Source organism: Merops nubicus, unplaced genomic scaffold (assembly GCF_000691845.1).
Source record: "Merops nubicus isolate BGI_N331 unplaced genomic scaffold, ASM69184v1 scaffold2939, whole genome shotgun sequence".
Classification (NCBI taxonomy): Eukaryota; Metazoa; Chordata; class Aves; order Coraciiformes; family Meropidae; genus Merops; species Merops nubicus.
Genome location: NW_008629983.1, coordinates 5782 through 30763, shown reverse-complemented (window position 1 = coordinate 30763; position 24982 = coordinate 5782). Strand labels below are relative to the sequence as shown.

Below are 24982 nucleotides of genomic sequence, written 5' to 3'. Positions count from 1 at the left end.
ATTAGAAAAAAGCTAAAGAGCACGGCAGGATTTTAAATTTTTCTATGGACACTTTAAAAAACTGTTTAACCCACATCATCTCTCAAGGAGGCCCAAAGGCAGATCTGATAAACTTGTTGGGAACCAGGATTTCTTGGGCTCTTTACAAGAATCAAATCAAACTTGCCTATCTTATTGAAACTTCAAGATATATGATGTGGTTAAGGTCCTTGAGCAGTGTCAGTCCCAAATATTTAGAGACAACTGCAACTGAGGTAGCTGCAGGAAGCATTAAATTTGGTCGCCCCCCAGCCTCCACTCACATGGCAGCCCTGGCTTAAAGCACACATCTACCCTAACAACCTCATGACCAACTTGAATCCACTCATCTTTCAGACCTCACCTGTTCCTTACCTCAGACTCAGGCTTGCTAAGCAAGCTAATGCTGCAGCACCTGGAGCAGGAGCTGAGGCCAAGCCTCTGGAACAGAAGCTGCACACAGAGCATGCTTGGCCAGGAACTACAGGGAAGTCATCTTCCCACTACTGCTGCAAGAGGTGTCAGATGATTTCAGGAAATGCTTCAACTTGCACCAACTGAAATCAGAAGAGCGAATTTCTAGAATCCCTCCTAATCTACTCACCTCCTCCTGACAGACATTGAGCTGAATCCACCCTGCAGAGAGGAAAACCTCTCACACGAAGGTAGACAAAGTAGAGCATCAGGGTCAGAGTGAACCTCTGAATGCTGCTCCTCCAAACCTACCCTGCCACAGACATACACAGGGCTACTAAATTAGTGACTGACTTCTACATGAGTATTACTTGATGTCCAGCTCTTCCTTCCATAATCTGGACAATCCCTCCTCCCCAAAAAGCCTCAAAGGGGTATTTCCATCAGCGACTGTACTTTTTGTGGTTTCGTTTTGGGGTTTTGGACTACAAATGGCTTTATAGGTTGGGATTCCTTGAATTTGTCTGCATGTTATGATAAAACACAATGGATTTGTTCACAAAACAAAACGAGTTTTTACATAACAGAACGTGCAATAAAAGCGCAAGAAAAAGAAAAGAGAAAGAAAGAGAGAGAGGTATCCAGAGGAGAACTTACCCCGCGCTTTAGGCTCCTGAAGCAGTGGATTTTGGGTTTGGAGGTCATGAACTCGTTGAAGCGATGGGAGAGGGGTTCCTTTTGCTGCTTGGGAGACTGGGGGCCGTTGGGAACAGCAGAGGGTGAGGCAGAGGCAGGGGGAGGAGGAGGGGGCTGATGGGGGGATGTTAAAAGGGACATAAGCTACGTATAAGAGATGGAGAAGTGACAGAATAAAAACCAAAATAAAAAGATAAAACACAAAACGAAAATAAGCATCAAAACCAATATTTGAAATCCAGAGAAAAAAAACAATTAAATAATTAAATATTAAAGGCCATGGTTCAATAGAGGGGGGGAAAAGCAGTATTTAAGAGTTGTGTTAAATGAAGAATGTGATAAATGGAAATTTAATAAGTGATGCAACAGAAGAGTAATGCAAAAGTATTTTGACAGGAAGCTCATGCAGACTCTTCCATGCAGCACTATCCCCATAAATTGCCCTGTTCTGCTCTGTGGACAGCTCGGAATAATGCATATGGATAGAGCTTTCAAATACCTGAATTTAAATGGATCAGATAAGGAAGGTACCTTAGTGCCCAGTAGCGTTTCTATTATCTGGAAAACAACAAACCACATTCCTTCCTGCTTTCAAATCCCACCTCAGTATAACGTGCATCACACTTCACTTTCACAAATGAATTTGCTCAGGAGTTAGTCCTGGGTTTTGCTTCCTGACTACACTGATGTAAGCACCAGACAGCCAAGTTCTCTCTTACACCAGCACAACAGGAATGACCCATTTTAAAAGGTAGGGTATTTTTTTGACTCTGCAATTAGCAGCAGGGTTTGGTAAGGGTCAGAGCAAGGTTGAGATCAAAACAACGAAGCTACTCTGGGCTTCCATCAGTGTCACTTGAAAACCAACTCAGTCCGGTCACCCTGACACGTCCTGGTAACCCCAGATAAAGGCTGCCATGCATTATGGTGTAAAATGTGACAGTGGAATGAAAAAGGTTTAATGGATACATAAGTTAATACGGTCTTTTAAAAAGTCAACTGCTCAGTTAGTTATGCTCCATTAGTTGTGCTTAAGAAGAATGAACTGCAGCAACTCCTTGTTCCCAGCCACGCAACTGCTCAACCCAGTGCACAGACTGAAAAGATAACGCAAATGAAAAGCCAAGGAGAGTTTTAGAAGTGTCAAAACAGTAATGCCACATTAAAGCTTCCCAAAAGTAACAATGTTAGTTCGCACACATGGCACTAGGTAAGTGGTATACAACTCCTTCTGAGTTAGGAACAGAAATGGACCATGGCAGAGACGTGACAACTAAAGTTAAATTAACATTAATACTGCAACATAATTAAAGAAATTATACAAGGAAAAAAATTTAAAGCTATAAAGAAACTTAAGTAACCAAAGACTACAACACAACACCGTAGTAAGACATCAGTTATTAACTTTCTGAAACTAAAATACTCTTTAAAATATCACAATTGCCAGGATTACTAGACAAGGCAGAGGTTACTGACTACGCACATACTAGCACTAAGCTCAAGTCTGCAAATCAGTACCTTATTTTTCTTGATGAATGGCCATAACTTGCCCTTGGATTTGCCACCGAACTTCGGCTCAGACTTGCCCTCCCCTCTGGAGTTGGAAAGGCTGGATTCTGAGACAGCTCGCTTCATGGGCTGCGTGAAATCCTCAAAGTCGATATCTCCTGGAGGCTCGAACCCCGATTTAAAGGCTTCTATTACCATCTGTGAATCCTGGAATGGGACAGATACAGTACAAGTGTAAACATCTCAGGTCAGGGCTCTCATCAGGTTGGTGGCAGAGAAAAAAAAAAGTAGCACAAGGACAAGAAAGTTCATCTGTGTGAGAATCAGCTCTTACAGGGACCGGCCTCATTCCCAGGAACAAACTCCCTTCCAGAGACTGGGCTCAATACAAGGCTCTCCACCTTCTGCTCCACTTTTCTTGGACCTGTTTTCCCTATCATGATGTGTATTCAAAAATCCACCTACACACAGCACAGTGTCCTACCAAAACAAGAGAGCCCAATCTGTAACACTTAATACTCCCAGATACTAAAGTGATAAATGCAGTTAAGCAACACAGCAACCACCACCCCACATGGAGCAAAATGTTTCCATTTATGTCAGACAGAATTTATTACAACTGGGAACATAAACAGCCACAATCTCCGTTTCATAACAGAGCTATAAATGAACAATCAATCTATGGAAATAAAGCTGGTAAGCTTTAGTCCCAAATAGTCCATTATTCCTGTTATGAAACTCTAGCCCCTTTGCAGAGGTATCACTGAGACCAGTCATTATCAAGATCCTGACAGATAAAAAGAGGACTGATCATAGTCAGGAAAATAAAAAATACATAACTGTTAAAGTGTAGGTCACTGTAATCAACTAAAGATGATGCTTTGGAAGAGTAAATTGAGGTCTCCTCTCTCCAGCCTTCCACTGAGCTGCACAACCCCATCTGACCACAGCCTACTAATGTTTCCATTCCCTTTGTTTCCTTTCCAGCACAAAAATCACAATTCTGACACAAACATCCTTCAAAGGCTTCTTCATGTCTACTAGTGAAAATGACTAAGAGCTGATTATTGTTAACTTACAGACTAGGAAAGCAAATATACTTCAGTAACTGAACAAGTAACTTAAGTGCCTCGTAACACCAATTTAAGGTATGGGATTGCTGGGCATGCAGCTGTAAGCACACTAGTGGACAATCCCAACAAATCCTCCTGGCTGAAGAAACTGAGGGATCACAGTGCCAGGAGCTGAGAATCTGGTGCTTGTGAGCTCAGCTACAGTAAATGGCAGGAGTTCCTCTCAGGATTCCCTACCAACTGAGCAGCCCAAGGTCACCTTGGTGCAGGCAGTGGCTGGGAACTCCACATGTGTCACTAAAGCCACATTCCCTTTTGGCACTAGCTACTACATGCCAGTCAGCTGTATGCTGCCTCTATACTGTGTGCAATGGTGCTGCTCTTGTTTTTGACAAAGGCAAAATTAAAAAAAAAAGTAATCAAAGCAAGAACAATACACAGCATTTGTCCTGGTCAGGTTCACAAACAAAATTAATTACACAACAAACTCAAATTCAGACCTCAGGTTGCCAAATGTATTTAAATCTAATGGACTCAAAAAAATCATTTTAACACACTTCTCATCTACTTGAGATCTTGGCAAGAGAGTTTTTGTTATATTGCTCCAACAGTTTTCTTCTAAGATCATCAGAGAAACTGTGCTGCAGCACACAAATATCCTATCAGCCTCTAGAGAGGAGCACCACCATCCTGTTCAGATAAAAAAGATTAACTTGTTGCTTTGAAGGAACTTCACAGATTCTGCTTATGTCCGTAGGTAAAACACTATTCATGGCATGTCTAGTGGGATATAAACATATCCAGAGGCCAGGCTCCATTGAGCAAAACAGCTACTGGAAAAGCTCTGCATAAATCTTCATGGGATTGTGAAGAAAAATTAAGATTTAAGATCTTTAACCTATCAGATGCAGTGTGAAATTCCTATACAACTTTTAGGGAGGTAGAACACCACTTCCCATTATTTCATCCTAGCTTGATATTAAAACTTTGAGATCTAAACTTTTGAAGAGATCTTTAATAATAGTCATGAAATCAAGATGGAAAAGGAATAAAGAAGAGACTACAAACACACAAGGTTACATTAAATACTCTAATGGTATTTTAACCTATGCATAGGGCTTTTCATTTTTTCCTCCTAGCTTTACAGTGTTCCTTCCATTTAGTCAAAACATCCTTCCACTACAATGGAACTAAAAATAACCAGCATGCTCCATATATCACAGAGATAATGTCATAACAGGAACTATGAATTCCATAACAAATTAATTTTATCTGGTGCTAGAGCCTTCTGAAGCAAGTTCTGCATAGGTTCACCCATCAGTCACTCCAGCTTACCCTTGCAACATGACCTCTGTGGTGTCAGAGTTGTTAAAAAACAACAAAGCTAAAAACTGATTCTCAAAAAACTCCGGGATACCTACATGAAGTGCAAAGTTCTGCTGCTTTTATTGTGTTTTTCCTTTCTAAACAGTAATGCCTTACTGGTAATATTATAGTGACAAAAAAAAAAAAAAAAAAAGAGGCAGACCTTGCAGATTCTTCCATCCTTTCAGCTAAAGTTGAAGTTACTGCACAAAGAGCAAAGCTTTCACAACCTCTCCTCTTCTTCAGTTACTCTGTATGTGATAGCTGGGCAGAAGTGTGAAGAAAACCGAAGGACACCAAGAGCTAAGTAAGAACTCCAAATGCATCACTGCTGTCTGTCAGTGTCATGCTGTCTGGCCATATACATTTAAAGCTGGGTGATATTGTACTTTTTTTTATTATTACCAGATTGTGGAGACCTCCTCCCAGCTGGGACATATGTGTCTGTGTGGGCCCAGAATTCCACACAGAGCTTTTCCTCCTCAGCAGCCTCTTGGTTTTGCTCACCATTGTAGTACCTATGTGATCACCAGCTGTCCTTGCATTCCACTTCCCTGGAATCTGACCTCATTTTCAAGGTTCACTACAGCACAGATCTACTTGACTTTCCTATCCAAAGTTTCTCAAGCTGAAAAAAAGATGAGTGAAGGAGACAACCTTCAATTTGACTCTTTTGGAAAAGGAGAAACTCTCCTGATGACAGCCTAAGAGAGGCCAAACTTGCTTCTCAGAATGTAAATGGGTGAGATGGGAAAGGTCTGGTGTAACACTGCTTTAGTGGCAAAACCAACACATTACCTGCAAATAGAGAAAACACAGCTTTTAAATTGCCACTGTGTGCACTTGCAGCCATCCCTATAAAGTAGAAGGATCTGCATGCAACAGAAGGGAAGGAACAAGTATATCACTTAGAAGAATCAAGAAAATTAGAAACTACTGTTCTGGAGATGGAAAAAATCCTTGATGATGTTTAAGAAAAAATAATGCTTTATGGATATAACTTTTTCAGACAGAACATGCTAAACTCTTTGTAATTGTTTAGATATAACAAATTGGGTTAAATACACTTTTGTTAGCATGGTGTTTACATGAGATTCCTTAGCCAAAGCTCAAAGTCACCATCTTCTAATGTCATCCCTGTCCACATGAGCCAGTCTGACTTATCTGTGTGTAAGAGAAACTAACTTGACTATAAAATTCTCAGCTGTTTCAAAGATCAAGCTTAAGCCTTGTGTGTTTTGCTAAGACCTCACTTGAAGATTCAAGCTTAGATATGAACCTCCCCAAGGTGAGTTCACCATGCAGCACCACAAGCTGTTCATCAGGAAGGGTACATTGTTCTTCTGTGCCCTGACTCCCCATTCTCCCACCCCCCAAGAGTAATGTTCAGATTCCTCGTTTCCTACACTGCTCTCTGTGAGAGCCCTTACTGAGCAGAAAGTAGTGGATTCATTTCAAAACTTCAGCCTCAGGCTTATGCTGCCAATTAGTGTCAGTCTCCAGACTCCGGGCACTGAATAGCCCAGAAAAGATTCCAGTGAAAAAGACGAATGGGAAATTCAAACAGCCACCAAGACACATGCTGTTTGTATTTGAAGCACTAATGTGATCCATGAGAAGGGCTGAAAGAGCAAGCAGAGACTTCATTTAGAAGAGAGCAGATCATTCTGAAAACAAAATAGGAAACACATTTGCCCTTGTGCTAACTGTACATCCGGAAGCTCATCTGAACTCTTTATCAGCCTTTTTAATGGGAAGGCTTCTTTTTAATCCTAAAACAATGTTCAGAAATCAAGATTTACAAGAGCTCAGTTACAGATTGCTAGCAAACCTCACATCTGCAGAGAAAGATTTTACAGTAAAGTAGAAATTTTGCCAGTTGTTTACAATCGTTTATGTAGCAAATACTTTAAATACTTCCTTTATTATAAATAAACTAACTGGAATGAAGGCATTTCTGCAACATTCAGTTTTCTGACTATTAGACATAGAACCCATCTGAGTAAGAACTGGAGATTATTAGGCATCTGGAATTATGCCCACCATCTTCCATAGTCTACATGGAAGCCTGTTTTTCAGTTACAGCATTTTAAAAAGTACTTCTCATAGTATCATATTCCTAAAAGGATAAAAAAATTGAAGGGAAAAAAACCCGTGGCATTTCTGAGTAGATTTGGGAAATAACCTGAGCACATCCTGCCTCAGACAAAGTAGCTTGTGACAAGAAGCTGTTCTTTTAGTTCTGTGACTATAAAGCTCATGTGCTGCAGCCTAGACCCAGGATCTCAGTCTCCATATGTAAGTGACCAACACTAAAGGTGACAAACAACAATCCAAACAGTGCAACACTTACATTCTTGTGATCCACTGATTCTGCAGCCTTCGTTATTTCATCCAGACACTTCCCAATGATGGGGATCACTTGGCGGTCGACCTCTGCGAAAGTTTTCATGGATTCACCTATCCTCACGATTCTTCTTTCCTCCATCTCTTGTATTTTCTAAAACATTACATTTCATCCAGATCAAATATGAACATTAACTCCACTGTTTCAACCATTTTTTCTCCCCAGCATACATCAGCTGCTTTAATTAAATATATTTTTAAGAAGAAATTAGGACAGCTGTTCTCATGAAGGCACCAAGTGATATTGTTCCCTTGAACATCAAAATACCATTATAAAAGTTATCTCTATTACTATTAACTACCATTTTTTCGGTTCACTTTTTATGTTAAAAAATGCTGATTTGTCAAACTTCAGCTTTCGAGTTCTCTAAGGATGGCTCCCCTAAGGCTTTTAGGGGAATTTCTGTAACAATAAATTCTTTGATTTTCTGTGCAAGCTCTTTCAGATATTATTGTTCCACTGAAGAATCCAAAACCAAAAGTCTTCATGTCTCCCTTTCTCCTACGCCCTAGAAGGTAATTTTTGGCTTACAGGCAGTCCTGTACATCAGGTACTGTTCACATCAGTGATTCTCAACATATTCTCCCTGTTGCTCAATGGATTCAGTGCCACAACATCCAGCATCTCTTCCATGGATCTCCCATTTACAACAGAGGCAAACTGGATGTGGCATAACGCTGCTACAGGAGATTACAACAGGACAAAAGGGCATGAAGAGGAATGGCCTGTTTCACATCAGACTGCAGGAACCTTCTGGGGCACTGTCAACTTAAAATACCCCAATGCCTTGGACTGATCCATAAGCAACAAATTCTTTAGAAAACAACTTATTTCAACATCTAAAAGAATGCACTAGAGCTTCCTGGTAGAGAAAAGGACACATCTGCAGTACTTTAAGCTTGCTCACCTACAAACCAGAGCACTTACCAGATCTAGTGGTAAACACAAGTATATTGCAAAAACTTTTTATCTGATGCCAGGAATAATTTATCTTGAAGACATTGGTTTGAAATACCACAAAGCAAAAGAGCAGATGTCCATTTAGCTAAGAAATTGCAGCTATGGATAAGAAAATGTGTATTTGCTATGTAAATATCAGTTATTTCTCATCAGATGATAAGCATGTGACATTTCCTTCCTTCAAGAGGTTGTATTTTCCACTTCTGATGCTTACGACCCATTACAATGGAAGTTATTTAGAACTTCTCTTTACTACATTAATCTTTGTTCAGTGAAGCACAAACTCAGATCTTCACTCAGTAAAAATGTGATAGCTTTTTTGTTCTCTCTCTACAGTCTTTCTTTAGACACCTTAAGCCATAATCAGCAAGCTCACTTAAACCCTCTGACATTCACTACTGCAGAGTTGTTGTGGTTTAAATTTAAACACCTCTGATGGCTGATTTGAAGGTAGGTTATGAAGGGCTGTGAGGCTTTACAGATGTAATGATGCCCAGCTGACTCCTGCCCCAACAATGCAAATAATGTTCTCATTCCCCAGCTGCATGGGCATGAGTTTAACACAGCAAGACTGAGGACTCCAAAGACTATCATAATCTGCCATGACAATTCAATGTCACCTTCTTCAGATGCTATTGATTGCTTGATACCCACTCTAAGAGAGAGGGACAATTTATCCTACCAAGCTCTCTATCTCTTGGGTTGACAAACTGCATATTAAATTTGCTAACAGCAACTAAAAGAACACCAAAAGACAGAGTCATAGAACTGAGTGATGTGCAATACACCTCTCTGCTCTTAGGACAGGATTATGAGCTACTCTAGTGCCAGCGACCCTTACCTGGAAGATGGTTGGTATGTGTGTGTAGTAATGATCATGCTGCTCACTGTTGAACTTCTGTAAAGTGGAAGAATACTCTGCTTTGCTGTCTTCTGCCATTTGATGTCGCAGCTGGGCTTGCTGTCTTGCCTAAAGAAATGTCAAAAGAAATGTATAATTTATACTACATGGAAATCAATCATATTGTGTTACTCATCATCTCACTGCCCTTACCAGTAGGCAGCACAGGCACATTAGCATGAGTCCCACAACACTTCAGCTGTTGATTTACTCCTGGTTTGTGAAATGGTTCATCTACGCCAGGTGTAAGCCAGCAGTGTGCACAGTGCTGCTGTTGTTGGGTTACGACATGCTGTTCCCATGAACCATTTCACTTTTCATGAACAAGCTCTGTTCATACTGTGTGCAAAACACCAAAACAACTTTGCTCCTCTCCCAGCCCCCTCAACAGGCACACGTGTTTTCTGTATGCTTGTGGACACTCTTCTTGCCCCACTGTGTGCCCTGTGGAATGGCACCTGCTTTCTTCTTATAAACTGCAGGCCAGCAGTATTTTTGAGGGAAAGGGAAGTGACAAAAAAAAAAAAAAATTCTTAACTCGTGCTCCCTCTGTGCTCTCTGCAATGTCCTTTAACTACACCTTATTTAATTGAACAGCACTGGCATGAAGTGCAAAAGGAAAGGGGAGCCTAAGTAGCAGCTGAGACAATTCCCTTCCTATTTTTACCCACACAGATGATTTGCTTTGCTACTCAGCACAGCAGAGCACTGGGCAATTAACCTCACTCCTTTCCCTAGAACAATCTGTTCCTGAGTGACCCTTTAGATTTTCCAATTCCACCCCCCACAATTCTGTTTCCCGAGACTTCTGTTATCTGTTTCAATGCCCAATATTATTCTCTTACTGTCTATCACATCTGCTATTTTTGTTGTCTTTTCCTTCCTTGCTGTTGGCCTTCACACAGCAGCTCTTCCCCCTCTTCCCTTCCCACCCAGCTCCCTACACTCCCACACCTTTGCTCCCTGTCCTGCATCCAGTTTTAGAAGCTCCCCTCGCTCCCACTTGGCATTCACCCGTCTGGAGCTCTGCTGCTCACCCTGTTCCCAGGCAGCCCCTCTTCACCTTGTGCACTCCCATCCATGTCAGAAGGACCAAATCCTTCCTCAGGATTGATCAGAGCTGAGATCAGGATCAGTGAGCCCAGGATCCAGCTTTGTAAACCTAAGCTATCCCGAGTTTGCACTCATGGAGCCCCCTCACCCTCCACTGCCTGCCCAGCCCTGAACAGTGCCACAACGGTCCAGCAAGTATTATGTTCCAATCACTTCCTCAATTTTAGAATAACCCTTTTAATAAAGGAGAAAGAAAGACTGCTTTTAAAATTATTTAAAGGATTTTTTAGGTGTTTCAGTGGAAATAGCATAACAATTCATTTTAGCATATTCTGAGTGAGCTCCCATTTAAAACAGCTCAGAATGGGATTATGCTTTGAACTGTTCCAGGCAGACGAGTTTCCTGACAATAAATCTGAAAATCTATGAAATAACAAATCATGGAACATTTTAGTAATCATAACTGGATGTAAAATTCTGCCAGAAGGTTTCAAATCTCAATTTGCAAAGAAATAGGCTTCCCCCATTTGTCCAGCTTGCACGTAACACCTAATAATTTATTTCACCTCAATTCAGCTATTTGGTTTGCAAGCTAAGTCAATTCTAGGAATTTCCTATATCCCCTTCACATTCTTTCTACACAAATAATTCAAGCACAATGAGAAATCGTGGGGCACTGAGTGCATGACTGGAGATGAAACAGTAGCATCAAATGGAAAAGATTGCAACTAAAACCAAATAAATAAATCCAGTAAAAAACTTCCAACTTTGCTTGTTCCCCAGGAGTTTCAGCCATTCAACTCCTGTAAAGGATGCACACTGAACTGCAGAAAATTTACCTGCTGCAGTCAAATTTCAAGAAGCCCTCAATTTTTCTGCCCTTGTGCTATGTAGCTACATAGTTACATTTTAACATCCTCATATATAGCCAACTTAATCATCCGCATCTTTAGCTTTATCACACACACACAGCTACATTAAATATGAGTTGAAAACAATACAGCCTTGTACTAGAAACACAAATTTATTAGCAAAACAAAGTTGGCCATGGAAAGGCAACAGCTGTAAGAGTAGCACAGGCTTATCTCCCAGCCCCTTCCTCACGGGCCAGCTGCTGCAGATCAATATCCATTTGTGAGGCCCATTCTCCTCATCTACCTAAGAGCAACCCATTGTTTGAGCTGGCTTCTACAACAGCCCCAGTCCCACTCATACAGCTGTCTTTTTTTTTTATAATTTTAAGTAGTGCAACTCAAGAATTTGTCCCCTGACTCTATTGTTGAGGCAGAAAAACAAGAAATCCATTATTACACATTTCCAGGCAGATTCAGCACACATGAAGCCATCAGAGTTCATTTTCACAGGCAAGCTCATTGGCTGGATATGAGCAAAGTAACTCTGAGCTAAATGTGTACAAGAGTAAATGCTCAGTTTCCAAAATGATCTTAACTGGCCCCAAATAAGAGGAGGCAGCAGATGAGTAAGTAAAATTGGGTAAATTCCAAACCCAAGAATTTTTGTATGAGAGCCCCAATGACGTTTTGTTTCTCCTGGCCATTTAATGCATTTGGCAAGCTTCAAACAGTTTAAATATTTTTCCAATGAGATATTTGGATCTTAAAATAAAAATATTTTTTCTAAAAAGTCTAGAAATTTCTTATTACTTCATTTGAGTATGTCACTTACTCTAACATCATCACTTCTAGTACTAAAAGAATTATACTTTATAGCTAGCACTCTGCTAAAGCACAGAATGACAAAAATGAGTTGATGGCATTAAGTTTCACAGAGTACTGGATGCAGTGGCCTGGAGCTGCATGGAGTCAGAGGAGCTATTTCAGGAGTAATTTATTGTTGAGCTTTACAGAAAATACATTTTTGCTTTTACGGCTCACTTGTGCACGCAAATAGCTTCAAAGAAGGTTTGGGGTGGGTTTTTTTTTTCAGATTCTTAGAGTTAATGTTAAAATATTTGCTCTCAACAGTATTTTCCAGAGGAAATGCTTTGGAATACCTGTTCCCTGGAAAACCAGACCATGACTTCAAATACAAGCAGATGATACTGTGATGCAGCTTTCTGTCAACATACTCTCTCCTTTCACTGCAGGGCAGGGATGACTGAGCAAGAGCTCACATTTCCAGCACCACATGTGAAACCACAATGCAGATCTTCTGCAGACTGCCAGGTTACTCAGTTGTAAGCAATGTCAATGCTAGGTACTTGTAACGCAACAAAAACTCTCCCCTCTCAAAAGAAAGAAAGAATGAGGTTGCTTTTCGACACCACGAAAAAGCAGAAGCGTGTATGTACATTGGAGGCACTTGTGGAGAGAAGAAAATCAGGTCACTTCCAAACACATGCCTCTCTACTCACTTGCAAAAGACACACTGATTTTGCACACTCCCCCAGCCCCAGAATAACCCTTTGTAACATCTTTTCTGTCCCCAAACAAACATGCCCAGCATATAAGCATGTATCTCCATAGTCTGGTTTTGTTAAGGCAGTTCTCTGAGCTCATATGGCAGCAGCAAACCCAAAGGTCATGTATGCCCATGCACATCTCATCGTGAACTCCCAAGAAGGAATGACAGCCCAGTATCACCAGTAACCTTGCAACCAGCACAGAGGTAAATTCCTGGTTTCTAGGGCCAGGGTGATCACATTTAAACACAATTACACCAGAGGAGTGTTAACTCCAACTGGTTCTCTACAACAGACTCTGAAAGAAAACTCTACATAAAGGAAGTGTAGCTCAGATACACTGAACTAGCCAAAAGCACACTAGCAGCAGGTAAGGCTTATTATGTTTGACCTCTTCTCTCACCCAGTCTACACAGAACTGCCATTAAACATAACCAAACCCAAGGTTTTTTCCTTCCTTTTGACGGCCTTGCTAGGTGAGGAGACAACACAGAGCAGTAGCTAACTGCAGGGCAGTACTAACTTTGAAAGGGGTGATTTTAAACAGTCAGTAGAACTATGTGTGTCTTCAGCACTTAAATCAGCAGCACTTCAATTATGCAAAAGCACCACTAGATTCAACAGCCACATGAACTGGCAACACACACTATGGCTTCTACCTCTTCTGTGAGGTAGCAGGAAGAAACTCAACATTATTCTGTCAAGATTATTTTAACCACATTTCCTGCAGATTTTCTACCTAACCATTGAGTTGCAAAAAATAAAACTTTCAAACACATCAAAAGAAGGTTTCAGATGTTTAAATGACTCCACCAGGAGTCCAGAAATGCCAGGTTTGAGCTGCTTGACAGATGCCAGGGTGGGGACATTGAGGCTCTAAAATCTTTCATAACTGAAGTACTTACAAAAGTATTTTTTAACCCTTTAAAGTAAGAAATTTGAAGAAGTTACTCTGCAACCCTGTTACTCTGAAGCAAATCATGCTAGGGAGATGTATCTAGTGTGAACCTACTCATCAGCCTCTTGAAAAACCCTGCAGTTTACCAATATGATCCAGCTTAAGTGATCACTACAAATCAGAATGAGACCAAAGAATTAGAAAGCCCTTGTAAACATGTACTACTAGTAAAGCTTTAGATACTGAACTGAAATCAATCCTAGTAGTGCATGCCTTTGAGCAGCAGTCAGAAAGGAAAGTTTAACAGAAAGACATATGGACATCTTTCTATTGGGCACTGTCTGTCCTGAAGGTGTGAGAAAAAGTTAGCAAGCTGCTGTGCATGCCTCTTAAAGAGAACTCAAAATAGAAATCCTTGTACAGTTGCATAAACTGGGTTTTTTTGGGGGGGGGAAAGTGTAATATGAAAGTCAACTGGTGAAATAGCAAAGGAGATCTTCTGAAAACCAAATACACTTTCTGCCATTTTGGTCTCCAGTACAGAAAAGAATGAAGGATATTTTGTTGAGAACAATTTTCTAAGACACATTCCAGAAACAGCAAGAGGGTCAATAGACACACTGTCTTCTGGGTTTACACAGACAAAAAATGCAGCTCCTCGAGGCTGTTATGGTGGGAGTGATATGAATAACTGAAAAGGGCAGAAAAAAGCTTTGGCTGCTATTCAGCTGATCCACACTAAGTGGAACAGTTGAACTTCTCAGCAGTTGCTCCTGTCCAGAATGGCAGAGTTTCCAGTCAAAACTCTGGTGTAGTTTTCTTTCTTCTTTCTTTTCTCCCCCACCCCCTCCCCTTTTTTTTTTTCTAAACCCAGACAGCATGTGAGATGCATCACTGCCAGGCTGCTCCCTGCCAAAAGAGATCCATCTTTGGTAAATCCAAGATCAGACTAAAATGCAAACAAAAAAAAAAAATCACGCCTGACCCCCCTCTCAACTACCCAATCCCTTCAAAATAACTTAATGATAAAGGCAGACTCAGAAACACTTCACCAATTTCAGGAATGCTTTCAATTGCTCACAGATTTTTCAGCTGCAGGCTCTGGTCTCCCTCCACAGCCACCCTCACATAGCTACTTCTGTTACAAGTGGGCACCATCACCAACAGCCACGGGGAGCCTCTTGGTAGCAGCAACACTGGCAGTGCTTGCAGAATCATTAATAACAGTGGGAATTCTGCCACAGATTTCCAAACAGGGCCAGGATTTCAAGCTCTGATTTACATAGCCTCCAAATCAAGCTCCATTGTTTACCATTCTATAATAAGCCGTTTGGTCTCTCTGAACTGGCAAGGAGAAAAAGGTTCTGAAATTTGCTTTCCTGAAAGCAGGAAGGTAGATTAGGGAGTGCAGAATAACAAATAGGAGGGAAAAAAAAAAAGATAAAAATCCTTACTTTTAACATTAGAAGAGGTAAGGAAAAATCTGAGAATCTGAGGATCCCCACAATCCTTTAGCTAAATATAATATACAGATGATCAAACTGCTGACAGGGGATGGAAAATCTCCATCACCACACTGCAGGAATTTTTACCTAATGCACTTGTACAGTCTGGCAGTGATGTGTAACACAAGTGCTCACTAACACAAGATACACTATAGCAACAGAACACCACTGAAGCTCTAATGTGAAAGATGGACCAAATTAAAGGAGCTAGCAGTAACACAGTAAGCAAGTGGCACAAGGCTCTTGAACTGCTGGTCACATTTACACTACTGAAAGAAAAAATAATTTAAAATATCATATTTCAAGGAGGACTCACTTAACTGTGTCAGCCCTCAACTCCTATAACCAGTTCTGCAGCACGACTGAGGGCACGGCTCCCTGCTGACTAACGGAGCCTGACAGCTAGAGGTTACTTAAAATTTTACTTAAGTGAATCAGCCCAAGGCTTTGGTTGCCTGTCTTCAGACCTCAGTTCTGCCACAGACTCCCTTGCAAATCTGAGTGCTACATTTCCCAGTTATAAAACAGTTGTATCTCTTTTTCTTTACTATTCCACCCAATCAACTCAAGTCAGTCTGTAAGGTGTTCAGAGGAGTCCTAAAGTTGTGTAAGAGAAGACCTAGTACACAAGAATTAAGAACAGCAGCACGTGCCACCATGTCACATGCCAGAGAAGCACCTCAAGCACAGTGTTCCAAGGCCCCAGTGAAATAACTGTGCCTGGAATACAAAAGTTTGTCTCCTCATGCTGCCATCCTCATGTTGTGAATACTAAACAGTCAACTCTCTGGGTCACCAAACTGAAAATCTCTGTTAACATCCAGCAGCTTGCCACCACACAGCTCTGAGAAACACAGTTCTGCAAGGGTACCCTCAAAAGTTTATTACAAAAGAAGGTGCTGTTCATGGTGGGTGGAAGGCTATGTGAACTTGAGGGTGGAGGTAACAAGCAAAGATGTATTCAGAGCAGTGGCAAACACTGTTTAAATAATTTCTAGAGATTAGTTTAGTTGTACTAACATAAGCACTTGTACAGTGTATAAATTTAAGTATTGAATATAAATAATGGAAATTATTTCAGGACTTGATAATAGATTGCTCAGCTCATACTCTGAATACTGGGCATGGTTCTAGTAATCTCTCTCCAAGAATTTACAAACACAGCCAAGGCAGAGTGGATAGTCAGAGCTGAAGGAAGTTACCAGTATGAATTCACCAGCCTTGAACCCAAACTTTATAGGTACAATACATTCAATTAAACTGAAGGATAAGCTACATTCTGAAGTCTGCTTTATTTTCCTCTAGTTTACAGACAAAGATGTATGTTCTAATATTTTGACAGAATGACCATACACAAGCTTTCCAACTGTAAACTGTACAGCATAAACTAATTGCTTTGCATTAGCTAAGAACATTGGTTATATGACACTCCTGATTGGAGCTACAGTTCAGAAACTGCTCTTAAGCCTCCCAGTCACACCCTCTTCTCCCTCCCTCATTTGTTTGCTCCTTTAGCAATCTGCCTCCCAACAGAGCTGTATTGTTATGAAACTCAGTCAAATTGCTCTGTAGAGCATTACTGCAGAGGACTTGTGCTAAAAGGAAATGTAAGTTCAGATGGATTTCCTTCTCTTACACTAAAACTGACTGGTGCTTCTGTTCATTGAGCTCTTAACACCCAACAGGGTGTATGCATGGGATATACACAGATATTTATTAAGTTTTCCAGGCACTGCAGCAGTCATTAACGCTTTATTGACTAGAAATCAACGCTCCTAAATTAGTCATGATTCCAAAAGGGAAACAGCTGCTATACACGGTGTCACAGACAGCAGGTTGTAAACAAGGCTTTCTCTTCCAGAAATGCAAATGACTGTCCCAAGGGACTCCCAGCAATCACAGACTACATCATCCATTAGGAAGGAAGCAGTTCAGGAAGGAGACTGGGGTCTGCACAACCCAGAGAAAAAAATGTTAGCATGAATGTAATGTCCTTAAATCACATTATCAAGAAAATACTGTACTTTAATTGATTGGAAATTTGACCCACGTCACAAGCAAAGACACAGAAGGGTCTGGGCAGCTACATCTGTGGAGCAAAACAAAAGCAGCTGCCTAATCCAGGTATGTAAGAGTCACCACCATGCAAAGAACCTGGGAAAATCTTATGTGGTATCTAACCCTGGAGTAAGAAATGCACAGGCCAAGCCCTCTTGTGCTATGTTCAGACTGAGCCTCACACACCTCATCTACATATTTCACCGAGAATCTGCTGCTGCACTATCCTAAATTCACAGCAGCATACAGGAAAAGCAAAACCTCTGGAATACTCACTGCAATAAGTATGCACAACATCAGTGACAAACACTGTGGAGCTGGTCCACCCCCTAACACTCCCATTGCATAGCACTACATTTTCCAGAGGGCTGAGAAGTTCCTTATGCCAGCAGGTGCCACGCAGTGGGCAGGAGCCGGACGGGATGCAACACGCCCCACTGCCACAGGGCAGATGACTTCAGCATCTCCTGAAAACTTAGCCCCATTAAGCAGTTATTGTCTGCAGAAGGCACGTACCCACCATCTGAGGTTATGCTGCAGTTTACTGCTGACAGTCTAAATTGATTAAAGCCTCAGTGACGCACGATGCAGCAGCAGAGCACTGAGCTGGAGATGTTCCTCTGTGGTTTGCTGTGGGGCTCAGCGCTGTGTCCAGCTCCACTGGGACTCAACTGCTGTTCCCACAAAGCCTGCCCTGAACGGTGTATGCAGGAGAGTGCTGAAACACAGATCAGAGCTTTCTCCAGAGCCCAAGTAGAACAGCTTAGTGCACCCTTGGTTGTAAGGATGGGTAAATTCTAAAAAGAGATTTGTGTCCCATGAGACAGCAGCCTACAGCCTGGAAAAACAGTTTACTACTGGACAGCTAACTGTGTGCACAGGCAAGAAGATCAGGTTATTCCAAGAATCCTTCTAACTAGCAGTATTTCTACATCTGTGTTCAGTAATACTTTGCCAGTGATTCAGCTCATGACTTCCCAAAGCAATGCAAGCAGACCTGTCTTCTATGGGTAAGGAAGGAGATACAGACACTTGGTTTTGCATTAAAATGGATGGTGAGCACCCAGAGAACCTGGTGCAAGAAAAGAGAAGATGAAGTTTCATGTGTGAAACATCAGTACCTCCCCATGGTTATATTTACAGACCAGAAAATGAATATAATAGTCATAATGTATTATGAGGCTTTATGCCTTTACACAAATCTTAAGCTATTCAGGGACTGCAAAAATCTTGGCTATGGCAGACATAACCTGATCTGAAAATTACAGAGCACTGGGGAAAGCTCCTGGAGATTTCAATAAACTTGAGATCACTTCTAGCTTTCTCAATTTCTCCACTTTAAAAGCAGAAACAAAATCAAACCAACTAAACAAAAAGGCCAGTACAGCTAAAACTCCTAAGTATCTCAGAGTCAGCAGAGAAATAGAAGCATCAACTTCTTAAATTTCTTTTGGTTTTAGAGATGAGATAGGATTGGGCAGAGAAAAGAGGAAGGAATGAAATTATAATTCTATAATAATAGATTTGCATGTAAGTTTGGATTAATTTTAGAGTGATTTTGATTTCAAATGGAGAGCTGATTTGCAACAAGTTCAAGCAGCTATAAACACCTAAGAAAGTAAATTCAGTAGGAAAACTTGACTGCCCCATGAAAGATGTCTGAATGTCACAGAGTACAAATAAAATCTTAATAAAAGTTCATCCTTTCTGGGTGTGGGTTGAAGACTTACTAAAGACAAGTCAGTCAAAACCCACAGCAAAACAAAACACCCATCCTATCTTTTTTAGCAGTGTCAGAAGCTTCTTGACTTGTGAGAGTTATGGTCAAATTTGCACTTCATGTCTTTCTGAATCTACTATTACTAAACTACTTTGTAAATCCACAATGCATTTACATTAATCTCAAAACCACTCAAGATGGAACCATCCTAAGAAAACAGGAACAAAATCAGAACAAAGTGATGATCCCCAACCTCAGGACAGCAGTTCTGGGAACTGACACACAGTTCATTGTTTACTGCTCAATGCTGAGGATTTTTTTCTAGTAAAATCATTACATAGGACACCAACATATGACTGTGCTACTCTCCAGCAAAGGGACAGATCCTGCCTGACACTGAGGACCTCAGACCACTGTCCTGCCCTTCAACTGCTGTGCAAATCAAGAGGCAAAGCATCCAACCAGTTCCCATGGCTGGCCTCAGCCACTTCCTCTTTAAAAACACATTCTGAAGTCTACTTTGAAAACAAGCTTTTAGAAAAGCCAGTTCATTTTTGTATTATTATATTGCAAGAAGTCTGCAAAGGCACCACTGGGTACCACATTATCCCATAAAGATGTCAGGTTTTTAGTGATTGCAGCTCTAAAGAGAAGGAACAAACAATGGAGTGCTTCCTTATATGTCCAGCAGCTCCACACTGGTGACAGAGACCATTTCCCCAAATGGTCAAAAAAACAGAAGCAGCTCCACTGTGGTTTTAGGAGAACTGCTTTAAAGCACACAGCCCACTGCGATCCAAACAAAGACAAAGCTTACAGCAAGGCTTCCTACATGGCTTCCCAGGATTCACATCTGCACGTTGCACCATTTACTGTTTATAAGGACATTTTCACAGCACAGTCAGCTTCTGACTCTGCTAAACCAAATGGACAAAACCTTTTTACCAAACTGCACTTTGGTGCTGATACTTAAATGTCCCTGCAAATGTCTTCTGCTGGTAATATATCAGCTCACTGTAAAGGCAGGGAGGGAGCTCAGGGGCCCTAATCCACTCTCCTCTGATTCCTGCCTGAAGACCAAGTTCACTGCAGAGGCTGCACACAGTCGTTTGTTCCACGTTCCTACAACCAAAAAAGGAGAAGGGAGGAAACAAAGCTAAACACTCTGCTCCCTGTGAGATCAACTGCCACACTGGCCAGCTGCAAGGATGATACTGGCCACAGAAGTGGCACAGAAGGCACATGCCCTCTGCCTATCAAACCTGAGCCAGTCCTACAGCAGGAGTCTGGACCTAGCTGCTAGGTACCCAAGGCTCCAGATCCAGCCCTGCCTCTAAGCACACATCTGATGCCCTTTGCAAAACAGTCCGAGAATTAAATCTTAATTTACTTCTCTGTCACTATTCTGGTTACTTAATCCAAGCAAACTCTAATACCAAGAGTTATCCCTTAAGCGAGGCCATGTTACATGCTGGCATCTGGCAGCTCCATCACAGAACTTCCTGCTGCAGTTGTCAAATGGCTACAACAACTGGAAGATTGAGAGATGGGAGTGTCTCAGAGCCTTAGACAGCATCACATGAGGTGCATTCAGGAATTACATGTCCTTTTGATTGCATGTGTCATTGTGATCACTGCAGAATTTTAATGCCATTACTCTATAATGCATGAGGCAAAAAATAGCTCTAGTGTCTGTTCATATCTGCAGGTACAAGTTAAAGTAGCCACAGTGTCCATCTCAAGCAGAAGTGAGGGCAAGTGATCCCACTACTTGAAGAGCACCGTGCTCCGCCCAAGTGAAGAGCACTGGCTCTGAACACCCCCAAACTGTTTTCCTGGCCAGACAGACTTTTGGCAGTAGAAGTGGAGCAGCCAAGCCATGAGAGGCAGAAGGAATGAGAACCCCTGCAGAAAGAGGAGGAGGCAGAAGCCACCCTGTCACTTCACTGGAGGCTGAGCAGTGCCTGCAGCTCCCCGGGGCCAGCCGCCCAGCGCCGCCGGCTCCAACAATCCCCCATTCTGCGCTCGGCAGTTGTGTAAGAGCGGCCCCAGTCACACGGGCAGAGGGGAGCAAAGAAAGGGCATTATTCACAGCCTGACATGGATGAACCCGCTTTAACACATGCACTTGGAAAACACTGTTCTCTCTGTTCAGTAATATTATTTCACATTCCACTCGTTTTGATAACCTTTTCCTTCTCCATCTACCCCGCTGACTGACTGCAAAGTCGACTGACTACAAAGTTCTCCTGAGATTAGCCAACACGCATAACTGCAATTAATTGGGTTGGGTTTTTTTTTCCTTTTCCCCCTTTCAAGATGCCACTAAGCCTCATTTTGCAATAAATAATTTACAAATACAATAAAAAGCTAGAGAAAAAGTCTCTCTGGTTCACTTTGAAGAGAGCAGGCACCGGGGTAGGGATTGCTTCCCAGAATTTATCTAACGCTATTAGGACTGATACAGCACCAACATGCAGCCTTTCACCCCAACCAGAAAAGGGCAGCCTAAAAAGGGAGGTAGAAGGACTTTCAGCCCTCTATTTCAAATAGGAAGTCATGTCTCTGTATCCCTTTGACATGGCTTCAGCTTTGAAAAAAAAAAAATCTAGGGCAAGTCCTAATTTTATCTTTGAAAAAAAACGTATTCTAAAACCACTTTATACAGATAAAGCAAAGATGATCCTCCTCTGTCAAAACCCCCCACATGTGGTGTTACATCTTTAACAATCCCATACACACATTCATTTGTAAAGTGCCCTGGCAAATCCAGAAGGTGACAAAGGATCAAATCTGCATGGTGAATTTACAGCTAATAGCCAGGCAAATTACAAGACCACAGAGGTATTTTTTTCCTTTGATATGCAATAGCACTTCGGGGAAATTTTCTGAGAAAAAGAATTTCCATTTACTGTCCTCATTTCCAACAGCTTCCTTGATGCTATCTGCTACACAACCTCCATGATCCTCAGTGTACTAGAAACGTATTAATCCCACAGATATAAGAAAAATTCATATTTGATAGCTTCCCAGAATTGAATTAACTGAGAAGGGAGTGAAGCAGACTTCTTGAGGAGCAAAAGCTACATTTTACAAGGGCTACCATGGACTAGAAAAGATTCTGTACCCATAATTCAGTTTCCTTTTCTGTCCTTGCAACAAGAGATTTGGTATATTTTAAGCTTCAGCCTTTCTTTGCCCACACACTCCCTTGTTTTTTTTTTGTTGGTCTTGTTTGTTTGCTTTAAAGAAACAAACCTTTTCAAATGTTCTGGCTATTGTCTACCTATATGAATCAAATTCAGGGAAGACAAAAGTGCCCTTAAATGTTGTAATATGGTGTTTCAGACATCACAGCATCTTCTGAGAAGATGGGTAACACCAGATTTTTTTAATTACAAAGAGATGCAATTTAAACACACTTCCTCCCTTCTCCGTTGCTTCCTTAAGTTACAGGCACATCACTGGACTTGTATGTTTAAATTTTAAGCACCCTCTAACTGAAACAGAAAATTAAGCATCAAGCTTCAGTGAATTGACATCAATGTATAAAAGCCACAAATGACTCTGAAACCAGACAGCAACTGAAAAATAAGAGTTATGAGCCATCTGTGACAAGCATGGATTCCGAGATCTTGAAGAACATGAAAAGCTGTCCTACTGTAAATTTAGGACCACAGACAACAATCCTGGTACCAATGACATTGGGTCATTTTTGAAGTGTAGCTCAGAAGGCAGAAATTTTAGTTCTAACTGGATCACAGAGCAACCAACAGTGTGTGGTAGCTGCAAGTACCCCTCAGGAAGCCCTCACAAGCATGACTGCCAGAAACTGAAGTGTTAGTTAAAACTGATTTGGCATAAGCTCATTTAGAGCCATGTCAGCTATCCTCAAACTCAGATATCATCTTACTGGAAAAAAAAAAAAAAAGACTGTATCTGCTTAGATTTTATGCAATTAAATTTCTGCAGAGATCTCCCTATTTTTAATTAACCTATGGACTGACTTAAGCGAGGCGTTAAACCTCAGAGGGTTTATCCTACCAGTGTGACTGAGGAGCTAGTCCTATCAGATCTGTGTTTACACACAGCCTCTCCACCCCCTGGCTTACCTTTTCAACATCTGCTTTTGTAACATTGATGTCAGCATCCATTTTCTCAAAATACTGCTGTGCTCGATCAGCTTCTTTGCAATCACGCTCAAAGCGCCTCTTACTCTGAAAAGGAAAACCAGGAGCCTTCATTATGGGAAAGAACCATCATACCAAAATCTGCCTAAAATCAATACCTGCCCCAAACTGATCCGCTGCAACAACTGTCAGATCTTAGGACTCGCTTGTTTACATAGGAATACATTTCCATAATAAAGAACTTAAAAGTTACCAGAAATACATTTTTTTTGTTCTGCTCTTGAGGCTGCTTGATTCTACCAACATCACTAGTATTTAAATATTTTCTGTGTTAGCATTTCTTCTGCTCTTACAAACCAAATCACTCCCTTCCAACACATGAATCCCTCATTTTTATAATGCACAACAAGGGAGTTGTTAAAATTCACACATTTGCAAGTAGGACTTTTGATTATTGATGTCCCCTTTCTTTATCCTCTCTACTTACAGTCTTGCTTTTCATCACATGAACAACAGTTCCAATGTATTTACTTTTGAGAAACAGCACCTTACTCAAGAGATGGTTCCATTCCATTTATTCACACAGTATGGAGCTATTCAGCTTACACTGGAATATCTGAACAGGGCCCTTAGGGACTCTGCATTTCCAGCAATGCTTAACACACTTTTCAAGTCATATCAAATGAAATGCTACTCATGATAGACATGTATTCCACAGAAAGCCAGATGTACTATTAAACCAGACTTCATGTCTACCAGTACATTTAAGACAGCTGAGTTGTAAAAATCCCACAGCTTTTCCCATATACCCTCTTCCCAAATATTTTTGGAGCCACTTCTATGAAAACAGTATAAAAATGACTTAAATGTCATATCTGAGGAAATGTCCACCTACTGCTTCCAGTTGTTTCCAGCAAGTTTCAAGATGTTGTTGTGCCTTCCTGCCATCATGGAAGTGCTGTTTAGAAAACGAAAAAAAAAGAAAAACATTTTCAACAACAAAAGAACAAACAGTCAAATATGCTCAAGGAGCTCCAAAAAAAACACCCAACCACACAACCAGAAATTATTCTGACAGCTGTGTTCTGCCATGGTGCTGAATTGAGCAGGTGTATGATGACTATCTAATGTGTCAGCAGACTGCAGATGTATATTTGCATCAATTATAGTGGTTAGTTAGACTAAAGCTTATTAATCTCTTTAGCAATTCCACCTTGTATTGTTCACAGTATCTCATAATTACTGGTTTCTCATACCACAAAATCTGAAGCACTTTTATCTGAAGAGTATTTCTTTGGGTACTGACAGAACATGAACTCTAAAATAAAATTTTTCTCTACACAGAATTTACCAAGATACCCTTGATTGGCATGTTCTTACAACTGATATTTGTCCTCACTTTCATTCAGACTCAACATAAAACCCCCTTTTTCCTAGTCCCTGGCTGTGTGTGCAAGGCCAGCTGTTATTCTCTCTTGAGAGCTACTCAAGCCTTTGGGTCCCCCTAGAAAGCCTCCTCTCCCCCATGTTAAGGGTGTGCTTGCATGTGAGCACACAAAGGTGCTACAAAAGTTTTAAATATGAGCTCTCACATATATACTAAGTGACAAGAAACTTCTCCTGATGCCTTTTGGAGCAAGACTCTTAATTGAGAGTGGTTTAAATAACTGTTCTCAGTCCTTACATGATGCTCTTCATCAGAGAATGTAATATGCTTCAGATATTGCCCCCCCTGTCTTCCACACGCCCCACTTTTGCTCAGGATAAGCAATTCACCCAACATCACTGCATAAGTCAATGACCCAGCTCTAGAAAAAGAATATTAACACAGCCCCCAACTAGCTGCTTAAACA

At 41.1% G+C, this 24982-nt stretch overlaps 1 protein-coding gene across 1 annotated transcript in view; it reads right to left on the bottom strand.

Moving 5' to 3' along the window:
• FNBP1 (formin binding protein 1) overlaps positions 1–24087 on the bottom strand; it is a gene marked incomplete at its 5' end in the record, with an annotated part of 41383 nt that extends 17296 nt beyond the window's left edge. Inside the window, 6 exons of the mRNA XM_008947097.1 lie at positions 1090–1242; positions 2647–2844; positions 7429–7575; positions 9284–9412; positions 23112–23216; positions 24025–24087. Of these exons, the coding sequence (XP_008945345.1) occupies positions 1090–1242; positions 2647–2844; positions 7429–7575; positions 9284–9412; positions 23112–23216; positions 24025–24087 (795 nt within the window). The remainder of the gene's footprint in view (positions 1–1089; positions 1243–2646; positions 2845–7428; positions 7576–9283; positions 9413–23111; positions 23217–24024) is intronic.
• Between the last annotated feature and the right edge of the window lie 895 nt (positions 24088–24982).